This window comes from Sinohyriopsis cumingii, chromosome 2 (assembly GCF_028554795.1).
Source record: "Sinohyriopsis cumingii isolate HCF-2022 chromosome 2, ASM2855479v2, whole genome shotgun sequence".
Taxonomy (NCBI): domain Eukaryota; kingdom Metazoa; phylum Mollusca; class Bivalvia; order Unionida; family Unionidae; genus Sinohyriopsis; species Sinohyriopsis cumingii.
In genome coordinates, this window is record NC_142962.1 from 90,842,768 (window position 1) to 90,866,931 (window position 24,164).

The window sequence follows — 24,164 nt, forward strand, 5'->3', positions numbered from 1 at the left end:
GTGTTGCATAATATGTCCACAAACTGTGGCATGACCAGGTGCCAGACACTGCATCTTAATTCCAGAGCTAGCTAAAATCTGGTGCTTAGGTCCAGTAGAGGCTACTGAGGGATAGATCACTGAAATCAATGCATTTAATAGATAGTATTAAAATATTAATTATTATCAGGCCAGATTATTTACTTTGTCAGACAATTTTGAAATTTTGACAAGCTGTGACATTCTTCATGTAGTGACAGTCATTAACAACTGTCAGTGAAATCATCATTGGTGGTTGTATCTGTACAATTTTAACTTGTATGAAATAACAAATAACATTCGCTGAAAAGTATTCCATAATACTTCACATTTAGTGCAGTTGTTTCATTTTATTGCAAATTCAATGCTGTATTTTGAATTTTAAGCATTTGCTTTTTTTAAATCATTGCATACTTTTAATAAGATATGAAAGTAATAGTTCTCCCCCTTTAACACTATTCAAAGTAGAAAACCTGACTTTAGTAAATATATTTTCATTTCAAATGAGAATTATAATGAAAGCAAATGATGAATGAAAAAAAGCAGACAAGTCAAAATCTGAATGCAGTTTCAAGACTGGAAATAAAAACTGACAAGATGACAGTTGAATTCCAAATGTGAATGGAATATAAATGGAACAAAAACAAAAGGAATTTTGAAAGCATCTTAAATGCAAATGAAATACAAATAATATAGTCAAAAGAACTGTTTCAGAATCCATATTTAAAAAAAATATACTATGTACTATGATAAATTGCAAGTACAGTGGAACCCAGCTATAACGCGATGATCGGGGTCCATAAAATCGGATCGTGTTAAAAGCGGGGTTGCGTTAATGCGGGGTTTTACAATATTTAACTTTTTTTCCGAGAACATATACGTGTATACATGTACAATGATCAAAAGTCGGCTTATCATCAGATGAATATTAACTGGAATGCATTAATTAAGATATATTCAAAATAATCGATGGCTAATATATTTATAGGTTATTACTGTGCATTAAAAACATTTACTAATTTTTATTTGTTTGAACGATAATACAGATTGACCGATAATACCAGACTATCGCTATATCATGAAAAGTGTATCAACACTGTATGCTACCGTGCCGTTGTGGCATGCAGTTCATCCATAATGGATGTAATTTCATTGAAAATCGTACAGATTTAAAATATTCAATAATTTTGTAATAGTCTGAATTCGTCGTGTAAAATATAGGATGAACAAAATATTGAAACCATTTACTTGCCGTCTGATATCGTACGGTCATTGCATGCAGCTATTCCCGGGTCTACATACGGTGTCTGTACAAATTTCATACCGCTAAAATTTTATCATATGCGACAACTGCAAGAATAATTAACAATCAACGCATGATTTCAGCGTGCAAATAACTTTTATTTCAGATTTTGTGAACATCAAAAGAAACATGTGAAAACTGCTAAATTAATCGTTGCGCAAAGTGCAAAGTCAGTGTGGTTCCAAATTTAAATTTCATCATTTCTTGAAAAATATATCCAATGACGTTTGCTTCTTTGCCACGAACTGTTGGGTTCTAGCAAAGTCAAGAATGTTTCTTAATTGAAGGACTTTGACGCTGTCAACATCTTGTGTTTCCAGCCACCTTAAACTTGCTTCTAAATGTACTACTGCTTCAGACACTTTTGGTGGGGGAGTTGGGGTGCCATCGTCATCGTTATCATTATTGTCACTGGTTTCAGGTTCTGATTGTGCAGCTTCATTCTTCCTGCTGACATTTGTAACAATTTCGTCATCTGATATGTGTTCGTATATAGGGCAGATGTCATCTACTGAATACCAGTTAAGGATATCATGATGACTGTGCTCGTATTTTTTGAGTGCTTCTTCTGCTAAACGTACGTCGTCTTCAGTGAATCCTGTAAATTCAAGCTCATCGTCACTTTCATTTTGTGTCGAGGGCGTAAAAGCTGGCCCAAGACCCTTTATCTAGCATCGTTCAATGCAGCGTGCAGTGATAGCATCCCAGGCTTTACCTCCAAGGTGACATACTTCTTTTAAGTTGAGTAATGCCAATGATGTGTCGACGGATGCGTTATTATCTGCTACCATTCCCTTTATCATTTCACAGCGATAATTTTGTTTAAATACGGAAATTATGCCTTGGTCAAGTGGCTGGATTTCTGACGTAGTGTTTTTCGGGAGGTACGAAACTTTGATCTTGCCATCACTGCTGACAAGATTTTCCGCTGGGGGGTGGGCAGGGCAATTATCCAGCAGGAGGAGAGCTTTTTCCTCCAGCTTGAGTTTTCGTAAATGAGCCCGAACATCTGGAACGAATGTTTTGTGAAACCAGTCGTCAAATATGGAGCTATTCATCCAAGCATTCTTGCTGTTAGTGTACTGAAATGGAAGTGCCTTCATATTTACATGATGAAAACATCTGGGAGCTTTCGATTTTCCAATCATCAGAGGTCTGACTTTGTGGCTGCCAGACTTGTTAACACAAAATAAGAGAGTCACTCTGTCCTTCCTCTTCTTGAAACCTTCTCGTTTGTGACTGTCAGTCTTGGTTGCAAGGGTGCGATCGGGTAACATTTTATAACATAAACCAGTCTCATCGCGGTTGTAAACTTGGTCGGCTGTGTAGCAACCGTCCTCCAGCAACTTTTTAAGCCCAATCGGGTAGGAATTGGCAGCCTCTTTGTCAGAGGAGCGGATTTCCCCAGACACAAGAACTTGGCTGATAGCGTGCCTTTTCTTGAATCTGTCTAGCCAGCCATTACTCGCCTTAAATTTGGAATCATCTCCATTGATACGGCGATCAAATTTCTCTGCTTGGGCTTTCGGAATTGGGCCAGAAATTGGAACACCTTCTGAGCGAGCTTGTACAAACCATTGGTACAAAGCTGAATCTAGGACATTGTCATTAGCTAACTTAACCCTTTTACGCTGTAAACCAGTTTCCTCTTCAAGAATGTTGGGTAGACTACGGAGCTTTCCTTCATCTGTTTTCCACCCTCGCAAAGTGGACTCACTGATTCCTAGATCTCTGGCAAGCTGAGTTTGTTGTTTGCCCTTCTTTAGTTGATCTAGGGCATACAGTTTCTCTTTAGCAGAAAATGACTTGCGTTTTTGAACTTGCTTTTCCATAACAGTAAAATATTTTTTTATATAAGCAAACAACGTACACAGATAAAGCTCGATAACTAAGTAATGAAGGCCTGCAATGGTTACGAATCACTTTTTATATAAAACAAAATTAAGCTGAACGGATGTACAATTTCATACCCTTTTAATTTACAGATAATAAAGTGGATATTATTTACTTTCAACTGTTTGTTGTTTGATCACACCGCCAAGCACAGCATACATGTTGGCGGCTTTCATACTTTGATGTTTATTAAATTGTGCGACTCTTGTATCAACCACAGCTTTGTCTGCTGCTTGGCTGTGATTGCAGTTAAATAAGAAGCCCATGTCGGCTATTGTTTGAGCAACGACTGTATACAGAATTCATGGAAGACAATCACAAAGACGATTTACTGACTTTACTCATGGATCCATAATAAGTAACACTTCCGATAATGTTTACTTCGGCTTAACAATTCAAAAACCTAATGAAACCAGTTTTCTCTTCTAGAGTAGAATACGGAGCTTCACCACAACCTGTTCAAATTGATAAATTTCAGAAGCCAAGCGCTGTACACACTATTTCTCGTACGCTATATATATATCGTATTATTTTAGAATTCATACACGATCACTTCTCCAAAATCACTTAAAGAACCTGGATAAATTGTTAAGTTCCGATCGTTTATTATTAAAAGTCATACGCGAATTCTTCCACCAAATTATAATAAACGTTTTACACACTATTTCTCATACGTTAAACAAATATTTTCACGGTACGATAAAAATACACGTAAATGAATTTCAAATTTCAGGAACCATGCCACGATCATATTATTTTAAAAGTCACAACTAATCTCATGCCCAAAATGAAGTTAATTTCTTGTTTTGTTTTTTTTTACTTTTCTCCAAATTTTTTTTCTCCATGTGTGAATGAATATACGAAATTTCGGGAGCCATGCTACGACCGCGTTATATCCGAATTCGCGTTATGGCGGGGCGCGTTATAGCGGGGTTCCACTGTACTAATGACCATAGGGCGTGTATTTAAGATGGCGCTGTTTAGTTTATTGCATGGTAAAATGATAACTGAAGTGCAAAATATTTGAGTATGGTGATAAAGGAGTGAATTTCAGAAGGAAAATTGATGGAGTATACTTCCCTATGATTGGAAAACCTCCAAAGAATTGATGAAAAGGAACAGAAAGAAAAGTATTTGTGGCAACCTCTTGTGACAGAGTGCTGGCCTGGCTTAAGCATAGGTAGTAATTGACGACCGATTGGATTTGGCACCAATCCCACTATCCAAAGGGAGACAATCATCATCTTACTCCATCTTGATAAGAAGATTGCTTAGGAAATTGTATTGATATAACAAGCAAAAATACACGGTTAACATTTGGCTTTGTTTCAGAGGGCTGGATTTACAAAGTAGTGGATATTCTACAAACATATTATGATTGGGTAATGTATCTGAAAATGAAATCTGAATATAGATAATACATTTATTAGATCTGAGTGATAGTGGAGATCAAAATAATGAATTTCAAAACTGTAGAATATAATTAAAATTCTGCAATTTAATTTGTTATATAATCATTTAGGAAAATAACATTGTTTAGGGTGAACAAATGGAACTGGTCCTTTAAAAGACTGCTGGTAACATGAAAGGATAACCAAAACAATAACTTACCCATGTCAAAGAACAAACTGAGCATCCTTGTGCTGTCCAGAACCTTAAGTATAAACCAAAGGAGAGGCTCAGAGAGCCGGCACACCAAAGACCCATTGGTGGTGGAAAATCCTCCAGATAAATAAAGGAATAATGATTCCAATACAAGCCTGGCATCTGTGCATCTTTTAAAAAGCATGACTAGAATATGGTAAATTCCATCTCCTACAGACAGTGGATCTCCTCCTTCTAATGTCTCTTGCATGTTATTGGGAACTCCTCGGCTACCAAGAATCATTGCCATGGTATTACTGTTACAATAGCTTAAGGCCTGAATCAGATTGCACATAATTGGCCGATGACCTAGTATTATATCTGCTAAATGTGTTCCTTGAGGCTCTGAAGCTGTTTGATGGTTTCCTTCCCGTTCTGTAACACCAGATAAATGCCCTGTCTTTTGTTCATCTGTCTGTCCAAACTTTTCCTCATCTGACTGACAGCTTGAGCATGTGGCTGTTCCCAACCCCTGTTGAGAGAGTTTTGTGAAATCTGTCATTGGCCCAAGGTTGCTACAGCCAACAGGACGTTCCTCTGTGGCTAAGGCTGTTGACCTTGATCCACGGGCTGAATTCTGAACACTGACTAACCTGGACACAAGTTTTAGTAGACTGCACATCAAAAGGTCTCGGCTAGTGTCCCCTACACCAGTTCTACAGTCACCACCTCGCAAGAGATTTGCAAATAATCCACCAAAGCAAGATCTTGCATTAATTAAATTTTCACCACTACTGCGACACTGTACTTTCTCTTGGCATAGTATATGTTGATGTACTAAAACACTTGCAGATTCTATAACACTTATAGCATTACTTATGTCCACACTGTCATATGACATATCTAATATAAAATCTAGAAATTTGCACTGGGCATCTAGGGGACCAACACCAATTTGAAAAGCTCCCCTGAAAATGAAAAAACAAGAGTCACCTATAGACAACATATCACACACACACACACAAACACCATGCACCCTGCTTATGTAAAGAGTCTTACTTAAAGAACACTGTTGTGCAGCACTCTTAATTTCTACACTACTTTCCATGGTAACACATAACATACTGACTGCAGACAATACTAAACATCAAATGATCCTGGCAAGCTGAACAACTGACTACTCCAGATGCTGTTTTTAGTGTTAACAAAACAAGATCAGTTTAGTTTTAAAGTCAGTGATGATTTTGTTTATAGGAAGGATTAAAGTGAGCAGGATACATTAATCTTGTGTGGAACATGAATTTGGGAGAGAATAACATATGCGTAACCTATGATTTTGCTGCAAAATGCACATAAAACAATTTTAATAATAATATACTAACAATAATAATAATAATTATAATAACAATAATACCAATGATATTCAGTATATGGCATTTGTTCAAAAACCAATTATACAAGGCACACAAGTACAGAGGTCTCCTGCATGTACAATGGCCATTTTTGCCTCTTCCCATGAGTGACTGCTAGTGACAGGTTTGACTATGTACACTGATTTTACAATGGTAGGTCTTAGGAAGGAAAGTGGATAAAAGATACAAGTACTTGTATATCAGAAAGTAATTGAGCTGAGCTGAATATTAGCATATGAGATCAACTATATAAAGATATGTTTCTGAAAAACTTACCACACTCTTCACTCATATACATGCTACAGTTTTCAACATCACCTTAGTCCAAGTTTTACTGTCTTTAAAATGTAATGTTGAAGAATAATAATGTAATTTAGTATTTTAAAATGATATAGTAAAAGTCTTTTAATCTTCCTCACCGGTCTGCAGTTAATGAGTAGACCAACTTCAGCATTAATTCCTTAAGGTTCTGGATACTTCTGTCTGCACATTTAACATGAAGCCGCTGCAGAAACTCATAAAAAGCCTTGGTTCCTGATGGGCCAACCTGGGAAAAATTTAGATATTGCTGCAAATTATTGTTTTCAACAATAAATCATAACTTTGGTGTCATTTGGTTAACCTTTGTTAAGTTTCTTTGCAATATTAAGTCATAACATATTAAAGTTTCATATTTTGGACATCTGAATGTGCATCAAACAGAAGATGATTTTTATTACATGATAGTCAGCATTCATATCTGCTAATTGTATTTGCAATTAATGAAGCTTCTTCAACTGGTTCAAATTCAACAACTCCCCATTGCAATTCTCGTGATTTCACAAATTGCCTAGTAAAGTACAACTATAGATCCTCTACTCCCTAAGGGTGCAGAGACCCAACTCCTAAGCAAGCTCATGATTAATTTAAGCATCAATATTGCAGACTCTAGGCAACCATCTGGAATAGATAACAAAATATATTTAAAATGAGTTTATTTATACTGTACATATTCCAAAACAATGAAGTTTCAATTTTAATGAAAGGTAAATTAATTCCTTTAACTGCAGAACCTTTAATTCCTTAAACATTAACCATGAACATTAGTTTTCCACATCAATTATTACTTTCCTTTGTTTCTCTTCATCTCTGCCACCATTTTTCAAATAATTACAGTCTGACTGACTGGTTTCTTGTTATGAACATATTGTTGTTTACACTGAAAAACTATATTATATGCACCAGTCTATCATATTGATCATGAAGTCCTTTTACCTGTGTCCACATTGAAAGTTCCCATTTAAAATTTAATCCATACAATTTTGATTTTCTGGTACATTGTCAATGTAATATAGATCAGGAATTTTTTTAATTTACAAATTCATAATAATTCTGCAAAATCCAGAATGGTTGGCATCTCTGTGGGGTTTATATTACCTGAGAGGTTTCAATAAGACACATATCATCAAGTTTTGATACAGTAATGTCAGATTATTAACAGACAAACAATTAAACTGAATTATTTACTATAGCAATCTTGTTTCTTGTACATATGTAAAAATATTAAGTGGAAAACAAACGGAAATAAATATTTGAAAACAATTAAATTATATGTTGATCTGTGTACCATCCCAATTACAATTGGATTACATGTTCAAGGTTGGTTATGTGTCTTGCAGTAAGAGTATTTTTGCTGTGTTCATGTGAGTGCTTGTGTTCATAGACATACATCAAACACATGGAAGACCTATTCTATAATGGTATGAAAATCATAACTCTGGCCTTCTCTCTGCACTTCACTTGTTTGCATTCATTAAAATCTTTCAAACAACCTCAGCAGAATGTACTCAAAATATAGTTATCATTTCAATTACAATTTTTATGACTATATTTAATTAACACACCTGGTTACTCTGTGCAGCAGACAACATGGGTCCCAGGTTGGACATCCCAGAGAGGAACTTTGTGATGACAATGATCAGGTTGCTATCTGCCAACATGGCATTAGCCATGGGGGATGTATCAGCTCCCCTATCACTGCTACAAGGGATTTTCAGATTGGCCAGCAATGTCAGACTTTGAAAGACAAGAACCCATGTCCTGACAGGAAGGCTGGGCATGGTTGCCACACAGGCCAGCAGACTGCTCACAGAGTTTAGACTGAGAGGAATCAGAGGGACTCTACTGGAATCAGACAGGGTCTGACTGTCACCCTCTTCTAGGGTACCCTCCTCATTAAGTGTTAACCACAACTGAATTACAGAATCCAGATTGACCCTCCCAAGGAGGAGTTGTGCAAACAAGTCATCAAAAGCATTACTCAGCATTTCATTTGAGGATGTGGGGGACAGACTTGTGTGCGTCTCAGATAGTTCATCATCTGTTGCTGCCATGGATGGTATATTCTGATCAAGTCCAGTCAAAGGAGCTGATGGAAGTGATGAGCTGAAGGCATTCTGCAGCATTTCTGTTTGTAGAGACAGCATTACACGCAGTCGCAGTTCTGGCTGAGTCTCTAGTCCAATCTCAAGTCTTGCATCTAGAGCTGTGGAAAGCCCTTGTCCCACTGATGAGGAGTACAGCAGGGAGTTTGTGCTGCTGCTCATACCCCCCGTTGTCTTTTGATTCACCATTCCCCCAATCACTGCTTTCACAGTTTTACTGTACTTTTCTTCCTCCTCTGACAACCTGGAAAAACAAATGGCAATATATACTTCTCTGAAAGGTGAGTAACATACTTACACAGTAGAACCTGTCATTAAACACCACCCTTCTGCCAAAACTTATGTCTTTCAAGACAAGGTGGTGTCTCATGACAGGTCATAACAATATATAACAAATAAATATGTGCACTGACAATCTGAAATTTCAAGACCTGTGTTCTCTATGGCAGTGATCTTTCAAGACAGGTTTTACTTTATGAGAGATTGTGATATGACTTGAATGACCTTAAATAAAAAAGATAAAGAATCTTCTAAGGCCACAAGCTCTGTTAAGGGTTTAAAAATATTAAGGGAAACACCGCAAAGACCTATTTTCACCAACAACTGCTGATATATGCCTAGAAAAAATCTGGAATGTAAGGTACAAAAGAATGATAAAGACAAAACTCAAAAGATACTGATTAATTAATAAGAGATAACTATCCAATTGTGCTTTGCAAAGCAAATTACAGCGCATTTCAGACTGGACACTGGTCATAGCAAAATAGTTTCTCCGCAAACAAGAGCCTGATGCTGCTCGCCTGATTACAGATCTTAACAGTTGGCCATTTCACTAAGCAGACTTATGTTGTAGTGTAAAAACATGTATTATTTGGAGTGGGGTTGAACTAATTTTTATGAGGTAATACTTACCTGTCGGTATTGCATAGCTTACCTATACTGGGATGGAATTACCCTCATCAATGTAATAAAAAACCATTCTTCCACAGATGAACCTACACAGAAAATTCTGGAAGAATCCAGAACATATCACAGACCCGGTCACCTGCCCAAGTTACTGGTGCAAGCATCATAGTCCTCACCTATTTCAGGACTGGACTACTCATGGGTCTTCTGAATAGGGTTAAAAGATAATCTGGCAATACAAACAGGTAGTATTACATCATTTCAAAACTACATTGTAGTATTAGTAATACACTACCAGTAGCTTCTCGTGGGTTGGTGGTTCTTTCCGGGGTTTTCCCGGGTTCTTCCTCCACCATCAATACTGGCCTCCATGTATAGCCTATTGTGTGCTGAAAAATGGCGTTAAACCCTACAACAACAACAACATTTTAGTATTAGTAATACACTAGCTGCTGGTACTGCATAGCTAAATTTGCCAGTGCAGTGGGAGGCTGATGGCCTCAAGAACTGGAACTACCAAGGATGTACTCACCTTTACTGCAGGAATATTCACTATTTAAGGACTCACAGTACTAATTCAGTTCCCATAGTAAGCCTATGCAAACACCATGATATTAAAAATTAAAAATTTTAAATATCTGAGTGCCCATGATCAAACCTTTATACATCAGTATAGATGAAACCTCGATGACATCTTCTATGTAGAGAAAAGGATATGCATTTTCTGGACCTACATGTGTTTGAAACCTGTGCTTTCAATTCTGCACCAAAGAATCAGCTGCTAATTTCAGTGATGAGTGTTTCAATATAAAGACTGCTAAAGGACTGAAATTCCATCAATAAAACAACATCTCTATTTTTTTCACTTACAACTAGGATAAGCTCTCAAAAGATTATGTTTCCTAAAAAATAACATACATTTTCAACCAATCCTGGTCAGCCAAGCCCATATATGTTCTATTATATGTTAACCCATTTCCAGACTGAATACCATGTTTCCACATGTCCTTAAGTAAGAATCTTATTCAGCTACTTTTTTAGTCACAACTATGGGCCCTAAAGAATAAATGCCTACACTCTGGTGTGCCAAGGAATGAAAGTACAATGGAAGGGAAGCTCATGTGTAATTGTCAATTTGTGGCTTTTGCAATATCTTCCAATGATCTATCCATGATATAGTAATGGCTCAGACTGTCAGGGCTCTTATCCTCATGAATAAAAGATCTTTGTTTGTTAAGGACTAACAAGCTCTCTTGATTGTTTGGACAATCCACCAAGAAACAGTACACAACAAAATGCCCAGTCCTTTATGGGCAGGAAAAGATGCTTCCTTAACTTTCTTTCCCTTTTTGAAGCAACCAAATTGAATCTTAATTCCCTAATTGGGCATAACAATCACCCCCAGCACAGATATGACTGAGATTGGGGATCTCTGCAGGAAGTGATGCTACTGTAGGTAGCTGGTTTTTCACTAAGAAAGCTGGCTGGCAAAGGAGACAGTTACTCAAATTACCACTCAGCCTTAGACAACCTTTCTCAATAGATTGGGCATGAAGCTCACTCCTTTGTCTCATAGAGGCTAAGGAAAGCAAGAAAATGGTCTTCAAGGTAAGATTCTTGAAGCTACATCTTATCATAGGGGATAGTCAGCTAATGAGTATACAACACATGAAAAGGTTCCAATTTGGCATAAGTGGGTGAGGATGCACTATAAAAATTCAAATGGATGGCCAGGCCTCTAGAAGACTTGACTGTGTTTGACAGTGATGCCCAGTAGCTCTTGATAGCAGAAACTGAGGATTCTTTCCTCTCCATAAACAAAGAGAAGAAAACGAGCTAAAGTTAATGTGTCTCATACTGCAATAAAAAAAATTCTCATCTTCGGATCATATACCTGAAATGTGGAGAACATCATGACCTGAACAATGCACGTGGCAACTTTTGTTTGAAAACTTGACCTTCAGGATGAACACCTCAAGGGAAAGAGGTTCAAAGCTCCACACAAAAAGAGGCATATGTGCTGGCTTGACACCTGAGGTACACTACATTTTGTTGCCTAAGACCATCAGACAGTGACTTTTTCCTGTGTCACTCTCATTTAGAGATTGTTTATATGGCAAACAGATGCTTCTCTGAATCAAGAACCTTGAAAAATGACTCCTTCTGGCTCCAAGTGAGTGTGTGTGTGATTTGGATTTTTAATGTAGCTTTAAAAAAATTTCAGTCATATTGCTACAATGTCTGGAGTGTGGCAGTTTATAGTGATGTCTAGCACTGGGGCATCATGCCGCAGACATGTAGCATGATGTCCCACCCATTCACATTATCCTGACACCAGGCCGACCAGTCCTAACACTAACCTCTTAATGCTGAGTGCCAAGCGAGACAGCTGTTAGTACCTTTTTGTAAGTCTTTGGTATAAATTGGCCGGGGACTGAACCCACGATCTCCCGCAGGCTCCAAGTGAGTGTGCCACACAAAAATATGACACGTCCATCAAAAGATAGGAGTGGAGTTCAGGAGAATGCATGGGACTCCAGTTTGAAACCAGTCCTGATTTTCCCATCAACTCAAGTGTTGGTGAAAGTCTGGTCCAGAGAAATCTGAACTGTTAGAAGGTCCCCTTGTGATTTCCCATTTGCCACAAGAGTAACCTGAGGTGACACTAGTGCAGTCTCCAAGGAGAACCAGGTCTACCAGAGTTCAAAGATCCCCGAAGCAACAGAGCTGACAACCAGGTCATGACTGGTTCTCAATGCCTTCCAACTAAGCCAGGATCCTGTCCACTCCCCAGCTGGTATCAATGTTCGATAACCCGTCAGCCAACTCTACTCTGTAGGAGGATCACTCTTCAGAAAAAACTGAGCCTGATTGTAGCACTCCTCTACCACATTCGAGAGAATGCTGCTCCTCCTTCACTGGGGAGAGGAGCCTCACTCTCTACCCATAAGAGCTTGAAGTAGGTGCTGCTCATCACTCTCAGGGAGGCACACCTCACTCGCGAATGCTCCTCTGGATTTATATATGTATGAAAAAAGTGATCCTGTACACTCCTGAGATCAAGGAGTGTCTGTGTGAGAAGAGCTTGTGTGTGTGAGTGTCTGTGTGAGAAGGGCGTGTGTGTGTGTGTGATTTTGATTTTAATGTAGCTTTAACAATTTTTCAGTCATATCACTACAATGTCAGCAGTGTGGCAGTTCATAGTGATGTCTAGCACTGGGGCATCATGCCACAGACATGTAGCATCATGTCCCACCCAGTCAGATTATCCTGACACCCACGACCTTCCGTATCCAAGGCAGATGCTCTAACTGCTTAAGCCACAGGAGCAGTGTAAGAAGGGCTAGATTTCCCCTAATTAGTTCCGAGGAACCCAGACAGAAGCTCAAGTGCTAAGATGAGGAGGAAGGCCTGTTCCTCCTCCCCCTGCATGTACAACAGTTCTTGGAAGTAACACACCTTGTCAGACCAGAGACAGCAGAGCAGATAACCATCTGCTTCCAACCTAAGCAAAAAAGGCAGGTGCCTTCTTGTGCCCAGTTTCCACATTTCCCAAACTCTGTTTACCCATAGTTCCTGCCAAGAAAGTCTGAGATGCCTGAAGGGTCATAAAGATGATGAATGAGAGGTGCAAGACCTAGAAACACACCAAAACTTGAACAGCAGCGATGGATCTGACTATGCTACTCAATGGGAAAAAGTGGCAAAACAGGACACATTCTACTGATAATTTCTGACAATAGTGTCAATCCCTGTCAGGAAGGTGCTACTAACACAGTAATACTGGTCTTAGTATTGGAAATTATAAAACCAGTAAAATGCAATAAAATGTGTGTGTCTATCCTGAACACAGAAACAAAAGCTATGAGTGTCCCCCCCCCCCCACGCAAGACAAGTCTCAATGTAAAACATAATAAAACATCAATTGATGTTCACAAAAATTTTAAAACAAGGTCTGACAAGGAGGCCTCTAAGGTTCTGGCAATGAAAGAGAGGTGATACCCATCAAAGGGCTGGAATAAAACAAATAATTAAGATACATAATACAAATTATAATGATATGATAAATAATACAAATCACACACATACACACATACATGGGATGTGTTTGGGTAACTGGGGAGGAAGCATGAGGTGGTGAACATTAAACAGTGCACTACTGAATTGTTAACAAAAATTATCTGAAGAAAACTCATAATTTAAATCAAAGAATAAAAATGAAATGAACTCAGGGTACAACTTCTGAGAATTATGGAAACTTGTATTAAAATGACCAATGCGCATTTTTGTTAGAGTTGAAGGCAACAATTCTACAGAGCGATACTGCACTGAATGCAATGCATACATCATCCAGAAAAAAAGACAAGGACTATGATGCATGTGACATGGGCAGCAGACTAGGAATGTGAGGTCTGTGTACCATTCTGGATTATTCCCAAATTCTGTCTGGAGGTTCATCCATGGGCAGATGAATTCTTATTATATGGACAAGGGTAATTTCATCCTGGAAAAGGTAAGCAACACAATACCAGCAGGTAATGTATAACATGCACTGATATCAAAATGCATGGATCTAACTTATTTTTGAACCCATCCAAGATCTTGATGATATAAGCATATATCCCTAGCGTGATAAAAATCAGATCAGAAACCATGTCCTACAGAGTGGTTCAAAGGTCAGCTGATCTGATGCAAGTTTGTCTCATTAAAATGCATGGATCTTTTTCATTTTTAAAACCATCCAAGATGTGGATATCAATTTACATTTCAAGCTTGATCAAAATTGGTTAAGAAATATGGCTTCCAGAGGAGTAATAAGTTTAACCAATCTGATATGAGATCACTTCATTATATGCAGGGACCTTACTCATTTCTGAATTCATCATATATCTTGAAGAAATAAGCATAATAATACATGTGATCAAAACTGGAAATATGGTCTCCAGAGTGGCAACAAGATCAGGCAGTGTAATGCAACATTATCTCATCTAATGCATTGATCTTGCTCAATATCAAATCCAAGATCTTAATGATATAAACCCATATTGCAAGTTATTTACATTGTAGCTGAAATATGGCTTCCAGAGTGGTAAAAAGTTCTGCGAATCTGATGCAAGGTTACCTTATTAGTATGCATAGATCTTGCTCATTATCAGACTCACCTGAGATCTTAATCAACTGAGCATACATTCCAAATCTGATCAAAACTGGATCAGAAATATGGCCTCTGAAGTGGTAACAAGCTCAGCCAATTAGATACAAGATAATCTATCAAATATACTTGTTTATAAGACACACACACACACACACACACACACACACACACACATTTCAGGTGTACAAAAAGCCAATTTCTCTTTGACCTTCTTATAGGTCAGAGTGTATTTTGGGCCAGGTCTGTTATGTAGGACTAATGTTACTATACAGAAACAATTTTTCTTCTTTCAGTCCATGACTGTTACCTTGGGACCCCCAAATTAATAGCCTTCTTCTTTTACCCCAAGTGCAAGTCAATTAGAAATTTTTGGTTGAGTTGTGTCATTTAGAACTAATTTTACTGTGTGGAAACCACTTTCAGTCACCATAACTTTGACCTTCATGCTCCGAAAACAACTGGATTCTTCCTAGCATCAGATGCAAGCCATCCACAAAGTTTGGTAAAAAAACTGGTGATGGCAAACAGCAATTATTGTGCAAAAATAATTTTTCTTCTTTCACTCAAGGTGACCTTGACATTTTGAGCCTGAAATTAATAAGGTTCTTCCCAATTTGAAGTGCAAGCCATCCACAAAGTCTGTTAATTGAAGACAGTGGATAACTCGAGTTATTGCTTAGAAACTACTTTTCTTCTTTCAGTCAGTGACTTTGACCTATGAACTTTTAACCCCAGGGTTTTTCCTTATCCCAATTACAAACCATCCACAAAGTATGGTAACTGTAAATGGTGAACAATGTAAGTTATTGTGCAGAAACCAAATTGGTAACATACATATAATATATGGGCAAACGGATAACATCATAATATTGTTCTGCTCTATGGCAGGTGCGTAGCAAATATTTTAAAAAATTTATATATGGCAATACCATTTTTAGGTATCTAGTCGATTTCATTAGTTTTTCTTAGACAATGAGAGTAAGACGTCTTAAAGTACACAAGACAGCAAATTCATTCCATAGACTGCACGATTCAAAATTTTGCAAGATAATCTTACCATAACTTATTTCATCTGCTTACAGTGTCACTTGTCATAAATATTATTCAATTTAATCTCTAAAGTGTATATATTTTGCTCATTTACATAAAATGTTTTACTGAAATGTATGGATCCTACAATTATTTTTAAAAATCTGATTGAAATTTGTATTAAATTCACTGTTGAATGCAAAAGACCAGACTCAATATAAAGAATTTCAAATGACTTACATTAATATTGGGTTATTCATGTCCAATGTTCCACCATTCATGCTGGAATTCCCCCAGGGCTTCACCTGCACAACCTGAGGAGGTGGAGGTAGAGGAGGCTGAATGCTCTCCCCTGTCACATAGGCATGAAGTTTATCTGAGGTATCATCATCGTACTCCTCTTCATCTAGCAGCATGTCTACCATCAGAGAAGATTCTTTCTCAAAGGAAAGCTTGCCAATGTCATCCTTGGTCTGGGTGACCGTTTCCTCTGTAATTATTATTAGGTATTATCAGAATGTAAAACCTGCATGACAAATGATAAGAGGGTACACAATACCCTCATTGAAATTCTCCTAATAATTCCTGGCAGATCAAAGGCTTTGTACTGTGATCAACTGGACACTGGTCACAGGATATATTAAATATTATATATAACTGTCCATTAAAATGAAGGTGGTTTTATTTTGCTGAAGGAAGGGGGTAAAACTAATTTTAATTATGTAATACTTCACTGCAACTATTGCATTGCTTTCATTTTCTAGAAGTATTAGTCTCCAATCCAAGCTATTATTATTCCTTTTCAATTAGAGTTGAACGACCAGAATTGAAAAACATGATCCCAGTCTGTCAAACTGAATCCCATCCACTTTGGACTTAGACCTATTAAACAGTACATCTGAGTATGATGGGAGGAGGGAATCTTTGTAATAAAAGCAAGTATTATATAATTAAAGTCTGACAAATCGACATTGGATAACAGATGATGGACAACAGGACATTTTTTTAAAACTCTTCTTGTTTAAAGACCTGCCAACCCTAACAAGACTTTCACAGTTAGGCACTTGATTTTGTTCCGTAAGTTAGACCAGTTTTCAGTAAGGTATAACAAAACATAATATACTGCTTTTAAGTGGGAAAACGTATTTAAAAAATTCAGAAATGTAATTCGAGACTGATACAGGGATAGTAAGCACTATCTTCAACTAAAAAGTTTTTACAGTACACTTAAACCTTAATTACCACAAGTAATGTTTGACAAACTGCAGTTCTAAACCCTGTGACGGTCAATAAAATCCTTGGCAATCGCTCTTCTGCCATGAAACATACTCAAAAAAACAACAACACATGATGTCCAAAAAACCTATTTGTTGCTCAGCCTGCTATTTTCTCAAAGAATCTTAACATTCATTTTATTTTTCTACACCATGAAAACTTTTTAGAGGCCTACTGTCTCTTCTGTCTTGAACATATATAGCATGATGGATGATAGTTTTTCGAAATTCTATCAGTAATAGCTTCATCATGCAGACATTTTGCATGAAAAATATGTGCAGTTTGAAGTTTCGGTGGTACTCCTGTGAAGTTAGTCGGGTTCCCTGACCAATTCCATTGAATCTAATACAAAACCTGGATATGAATCAAACAAAGACATGCCAGAATCTGGATATTAACACAGTAATCGTATTTCCATATTTCTGCTTCTTTAAGTCAATATTTTAAGGGCCATTTCTGTAAGTCTTGGTCAAATTGTTATGGGTTGGCAGGTCTGGGTTTATGATCAGTACAGCTAAAAAGGCAACTTCTCTACAAACCTTGAACAAAATTAGGTAACTATTTTTGGTTTACTCTTTGCACCAACCCTTATATTGTTACATTTTTAATGTCCTATAAAGAGAAATTTGAATAAATTGCAAAAATATTAAATGATGAAGGATAGGAGATTAGAAACCAAAGACATTGTTGTTAAAATATTCCTAGATTATTCATTTTGCCAAAAAGAAATTCCTATTTGAGGGATAAGAGCCCCAAATTTGTACTGTTCAAAAATTATCCTTGAGTGTGGTACTAATAGTGATGCATGCATTTATATTAATCTAGCATGATCAATTAAACACAAAGCTGAACTAAGGTCTGTGAAACAAGAAATACTGAGTTAGAATGACCTACATTCACAATTACAAATTGTACAGTAGGCAAAATACCTGTGATAATAAGTTAACAAAAACCTAACCTAAAGCAATAACATGTAAAATGTAGGTCCGAGGGAACTTAAGTTGTAGGGGCATGGTATTAAAACAGAGACACATACAACCATCTAATTGATGATTTTCACATGAATAGAGCCTGCAAAACATATTAGAAAATTTGAGCAGCACATTAAATACGAGTCAAACTGACCTACTTTTGTGATGCATCCCCTCATAAAGTTTCACGATTCTAGGTACAACAGTATGCAAAAAGAGTCCAAATTAACCGAAGGCAAAATCTTCACCAACTCGTGACCAAAACATGCAGGTCCAAATTCTACCACATGAAAAGTCTGGGTAAGCTATTATGGTATGTACTTGGGCAAGAACCATTACTCTATTGCCTCAGCACTAAGTAAGCTACTTGCGTTCCTTTGCCATAAAACACCTAATCAAACCAAAATTAATCAAAAATGGGAAAATAATGTACTAGATGTACAAAACTGGACCCTCCCCGTGGGGTGGTTGCTATGAAACCGATTCTAAACTGTTTCCTGGAATCTAGGATGAAAGAATGCTAATGATCCAGTGATGCTGTATAAATGTATATGCTTTTATACGTTCAGACGGTGAACCATTGCTGAGGCTATTGTATAACCTTTCCTCACTCATAAGAGCAAAATAAAAATAAAAATCCTATAGAATTTGATACCTCCTTCACAGTGAATATGTTGCAAAACTGACCTAATGATTTTTTGTCCATGGTAAAGAACATGAACAAAATAAACTGTTTATCTTATGTATCAATTGACAAAATAGATCAAACAAATCAATACATGCTTAGTTAAAGAACTTATCATCAGCTGTCTGTGGGATTTTCAGTTGAAAACCAATCTATCATTAAACATTGCAACATTCATTCTTACAATAGAGCTCATCAAATATTTTTTGTTAACTATGTCTGATTTGACTAAATAAGTACTGAAAATTTAGTAAACACAAAAGCTTTAAGGTGCTTGGAGCTTTACATTAAATATCGTCTTTAGAAACATGACCATGCTGTGGGGTTTGGGAGTCCACATTTTTTGGCATGACATATCATGATCTGTTGAGGATTTTGTTATCTTTGTGTTTTTTATAACTTGATCCTCACCTCCACTGCTCCCATTTCCGTTACTTAGATCTGACTCCTCAAAGGTGGGCAGGCTGCCACTCTGCTGTAGGATGTCATCTGTCTCTCCCACTGTCTGCCCTTCTGCTACTGATGCCTCATCTTCCATCAGGCTGTCAAGGACAGGGTACAGTCTCTCACCTACCACATGATCACATATATTATTATTATTCTATATATAACAGAAACTGGGCTAACAAAAAGCTATTTTTTTTTATCTAAGCATAATATTTTCATGTGTTCTATTAGCATGTTATATTTTAATCTTAATGATGTTTTTCATGTATTTCTTTATCTAAATATTTTTAATGTTTTCATTTATTGTAAAGTTTCTCATTTATCCATTTCTCTACAATACAGTTGTTTTTCATTACTATGAGGATTGTTTCAAGGAAATCAGACAAAATTTTCATCACATTTAAAAGGCATATTAAAATGAAGTTCAAATTCAAACAGGCAGCATATTTTACCACCACAGTCTTAATATATAGCTGACTGTCATAAATAAATAAAAACTTGTCCCTAGAGGATACTAAATTTTGTCCTTTACAGACATTAGTCTTTTATAATACTGTGAATTCGTTATTATTTGTGGGATACCAATTTACATGGTTTTCATGCGCAAGCTAGATCATGAATTTAAAGTGACAACATAATATGAATGAAACTTAAATTCAAGAAGCAACCCCCACACCAAAACCCAGGCCACCACATGCAATGGTAGCACCTCATTCAGTTTTCTTTGTTTTAATTCCAATGGTACTTACAGTGATGAGAAACATAATATCATGAAATCTATGAAAGATGAGAAAAAAATGGAAAATTTAATCATTACAATTTAATTTACACACATAATTTGTTGAACTTAAAACATCTGTCCTTATGTAATCACTCTAACCAATGCTAAGGTAATAAATACAAATTATTAATGATGTGTGTCCTTTATTTCACAATGTACTTATTGTATCTATTTAAAATAACTAGTACCCAAAAAAACGTGTGTGTGTGATGCAACGTAATGAAGTCCACAAACATCTGAGAAATGCAAAAGTATTAAAGTTCTGAGAAAATTAAAATTGTCAATCATAATTTGAGCTTTTTCAAGCATATTAAAAAATGAAAAACATTTTAGCTATTTATCTGTGAAATATCCAACATAATATATAGTTCACAAAGGCAATGTTTTATCTACTATTAGGCACTATTCTGTACTGAATAGGTAGATCAATACAAAAGCAATTACTGTGTGAGATTCAAACAGCCATTTCATGAATGAAAAAATATTACTATATTTTTTATTCAACTAAGTACCATTCATTATTCTATTAAGCAAATGGAATATACAAGCACATCTGCATTTCATATATATGCTGAATCATGCATATAAGTGGAATAAGCAATCAGCAATCCCACCTTCTCAAGGTCAAACTTAAATGCATCTGTCAGAAGTGACACTTTGTCACGCGTGGAGATAATCCACTTTTCATTACCTGTCTCCAAGGTCAATTGTGTGGAGACAATTCACTTTGCATTAGCTATCTTTCAGGTCAATGATACATCCCACTGACCTCCTGTTGATTTAACTCAGCAATCACCTGGGCCAATACCACTCATGAAAGCACAATCTGAATTTCTCCTTGGAAAATTTGCTGACATAAAACTCTTGGCATAAAACTGTTCACACTAAGGGTTTTAAGTCATGTACAGAGTTTAAACAATGTACAAAAAGTGGCCTCCCTTTGATCAAGCAAGCCCACAACTGTTACAGTAGGAGATTTAAGTTTCTCTATAAGCAAAAGTGTGATAGCTGAAAGACTGCAACTCACTTTGACAGAACTGTTTATATCCTGAAAGACAGAGGCTTTGTTTCAAAAAAGCCTGTTAGCTGTCATTGGCTTTGTTTTAATATATAATCCCTAACTATCAAGAGCCTTATTTTCATAGTGGTTTTTAAGAAGAAAGAAAGACTCAATTGCAGTCTAAATTACTTCAGTGGATTTAAGCTGGTGTGCTTCTAAAATTTTGCATAAGCATGACATAATTTTCTTTGATACAAATCAATGCATTTATTCTAATTGTGCAATACATATAAATTTACCTGACTGACCTAATTATGAGGTAGGTTTTCTGACCCCTTATGTGGAAGTCAATACCGGTATGGTAATTTATGGAGGTATATACAATACTGGACAGTATTTTACATTTTTTTATTTAAAAAAATACAAGTCACTGAAATGAAGTACCTATAACTATTTTTTAACCAAACCATAAAACCTGATCCTCACAAATGTTATGTTATTGACAGTACAATGTAGATGCTGAATAGGCATTTGAAACTAACTGCTGTCTGTTATAAACAGATGTCCATTGTATAGATCCATCAATTACATCAAATGAAAACAAACTTCAAATTCAGAAAACAATTTCAAGCAAAGCAGATAAAAGTCAAGTCAAACACGCTCACAAGATGCACTCATCTGGACAAAATGAATATAGCACTGTAACAACAAGTATGGCTGCCATGAAAAGAAAAGAAAAAGTTGCCTGTGTGAAAGGTGAAAGTTCTGACCAAGAAAAACAAAAACAAATGGAAGTTGGCTACGGATGCATATCAATAACAAGTACAAATATTTTGAAAGATAAAGACAGGTACATGTTCCAAATTGAAAGAGGGTGGGATAAAAGGGTATTGAATTGGAAGGAAAGTAAACATCTTCAGTACAGAGGTTAACATAGGTGTGGATGAATGTACAGATATATTTATTTTGGTAGACTCTGCACTTCCTGTTATGTTCTGTTCAAGTTTCTGACAGTACAGGCATGAATGTGAGATATATGGACCTATGTATTTACACATAACTGATGTCATTGCAAATATTTACAAAACCTGCAACTGGAAAATATCCATAAATTCAACTCCTAAGGTATAAATGGTTGTTGTTGTTATCGTTGTTGTTCTAGGGTTTAATGCCATTTGTCGGCACAAGATAGGCTATACATGGCAGCCAGTATAACTGGTGGAGAAAAACCCTGGAAAGAAACACCGACCCACGAGAAGCTACTGGCAGGCTTTCTCACGTACCCACGCTAGCCGAGCCTGAGACTCGAACCCACGCAGACAGAGGTGAGATGGCATTGATCTGGAATTGTGAGCGCTTTAGGCCACTCGGTATAAATGGTAGTGAGTGATTGGGTCAGTATGGCAAAGCTGTTCTGCCAAAGTTCCCAATACCTTGGCAATGAAATGGCACAAATAATGTATTCTTCTTATCTGTCATGTTATTTCCATGCATAAATTTTCCAACTACATACACATAATAGGGGTCCTGAGTGGCTTAAAGCACTCACTGTTACAGATCACCTCTGTCTGCATGGGCTCGAGTCTCAGGCTCAGCCAATGTGGGTACATGAGAAAGCTTGCCAGTAGCTTCTTGTGGGTCATTGGTTCTTTTTGGGTTGTCCCGGGTTCTTCCTTCCCCATTTATGGCCTATCTTGTGCTAAAAAAAATGGGGTTAAATCCTATCCCAACAACAACCTACACATAATAATGTCAGTCTAATCAGCTTAGGAAACTATTTGCAGAAAGATAACCACTAGAACAATTTGTAACTAACGCACAACCTTCTAGTATGTCCTGCAGGAGACATGTAAGAGCGTGGCCAGCCCAGGGGCCACCCCAGCTGATGTTACCATGGTTAAACTCCAGACTCGATGTCAGCAGGATCAGCTGCTTCAGCTGCTCTGCACTCATTACCTCTACCAGGCAGATGGCTGGCCGTGTTGCAACACAAATCCTTGCCAAAACCTGCATTAAAGAAAGTTAGTACCTTGTAAATAACTTTAACACATAATAAAGGCCAAAACGGAAGCAATCTGGATTTCAACCAAAAATACAGACTCCGCAAAACCTCTATATGATTAATGGTAAGACAGGTGGCTATTAAAATACGTGCAAAAAATGTTTAAGTACCATTAACAGCACAATAAACGTCTGCCATATGTTCATTATCTTTGACCGTAATATTATTAAACTTCCTCCTTGCCCCATTGTAAGCCATTTACAAAGTTTGGTCCAGGTCTGTGATAAAGAACTAATATTATTGTGTGGAAACAATCTTTTTTCTTTCAGACACTGACCTTGACCTTTTTACTTTGAAATCTATATGGTTCTTAAAGCCCCAAGTGCAAGCCATATATAATATTTATGGTAAATGGTGAACAACTAGAGCTATTGTGCTCAAACAAAACTGATAACAGATGCACATTTACATACAACATATTATACACTCCAACTTGTAGCAGGTGAAGAAAAAACCACAGAAGAAACAGAACTTTATAAACAAGGTAATGATAGTTAGTATTCCCTGAAGTACCGAGTTTGGTAGATCATTGCCAGGAAAATGCAGAGCAAATAACTGTACCTACGTACAGGGCAAAAACATTACAGACAAGAGTCCCATGAAGGGACAGATGCTCAAATGCACAAAATGAATTTCATGGTATTCAAGGTAAGACCATTTCTTCCTTTTAACTGTGGAGTGTTGGAATCATCTCTGATATTCTTTAGCAGTAAAAGTTTTTTTCTTCAAATTAGCTGCTGTGTTGGAAATACTGGACTTCATATTAGCACAAGTTTTGTTTAGGACCCAGTAGAAATCATTAGAAGTTTCTTAGTGAAAACCTAATGTCGATATGACCATCCATTTAGGTGAACATCAAGAGCAAGATTTTCAAGAAAGTCATCATTGCAGCCATATTGGATGTACAACTGGCATCATTTTCATTTAGCACCAACTAGGTATTATAAGAAGTAAACTGTAAGTGTAGTATTAACAAGATTTTTAAGAAGGCAGCCATATTAGGACCAACTAGGCAGGATAAGAAAGCTTTTGGTGAAAACCATATATCAATATAACCTTTTGTTTAGGAGGAGCATGACTGTCAATATGGTTACATTGGTGGCCATATTCGACATCAAATCAGTATTATTTTCATTTAGGATCAACCAGACATCTTTCAGTGAAAACCCATGTCAATATGACATTTTCTTCTGGAGGAGTAACGATAACATGATCTTAAA

General features: G+C 36.8%; 1 protein-coding gene across 1 annotated transcript in view; it reads right to left on the bottom strand.

Moving 5' to 3' along the window:
* Positions 1-24,164, bottom strand: part of LOC149805354 (dual E2 ubiquitin-conjugating enzyme/E3 ubiquitin-protein ligase BIRC6-like) — a 221,346-nt gene that overhangs the window by 87,263 nt on the left and 109,919 nt on the right. Inside the window, exons 29-34 of the mRNA XM_089949602.1 lie at positions 22,706-22,889; positions 19,066-19,224; positions 15,964-16,213; positions 8,094-8,877; positions 6,630-6,757; positions 4,826-5,766 (exon numbers count right to left, since the gene is read on the bottom strand). Coding sequence (XP_089805728.1) covers positions 4,826-5,766; positions 6,630-6,757; positions 8,094-8,877; positions 15,964-16,213; positions 19,066-19,224; positions 22,706-22,889 — 2,446 coding nt within the window. The remainder of the gene's footprint in view (positions 1-4,825; positions 5,767-6,629; positions 6,758-8,093; positions 8,878-15,963; positions 16,214-19,065; positions 19,225-22,705; positions 22,890-24,164) is intronic.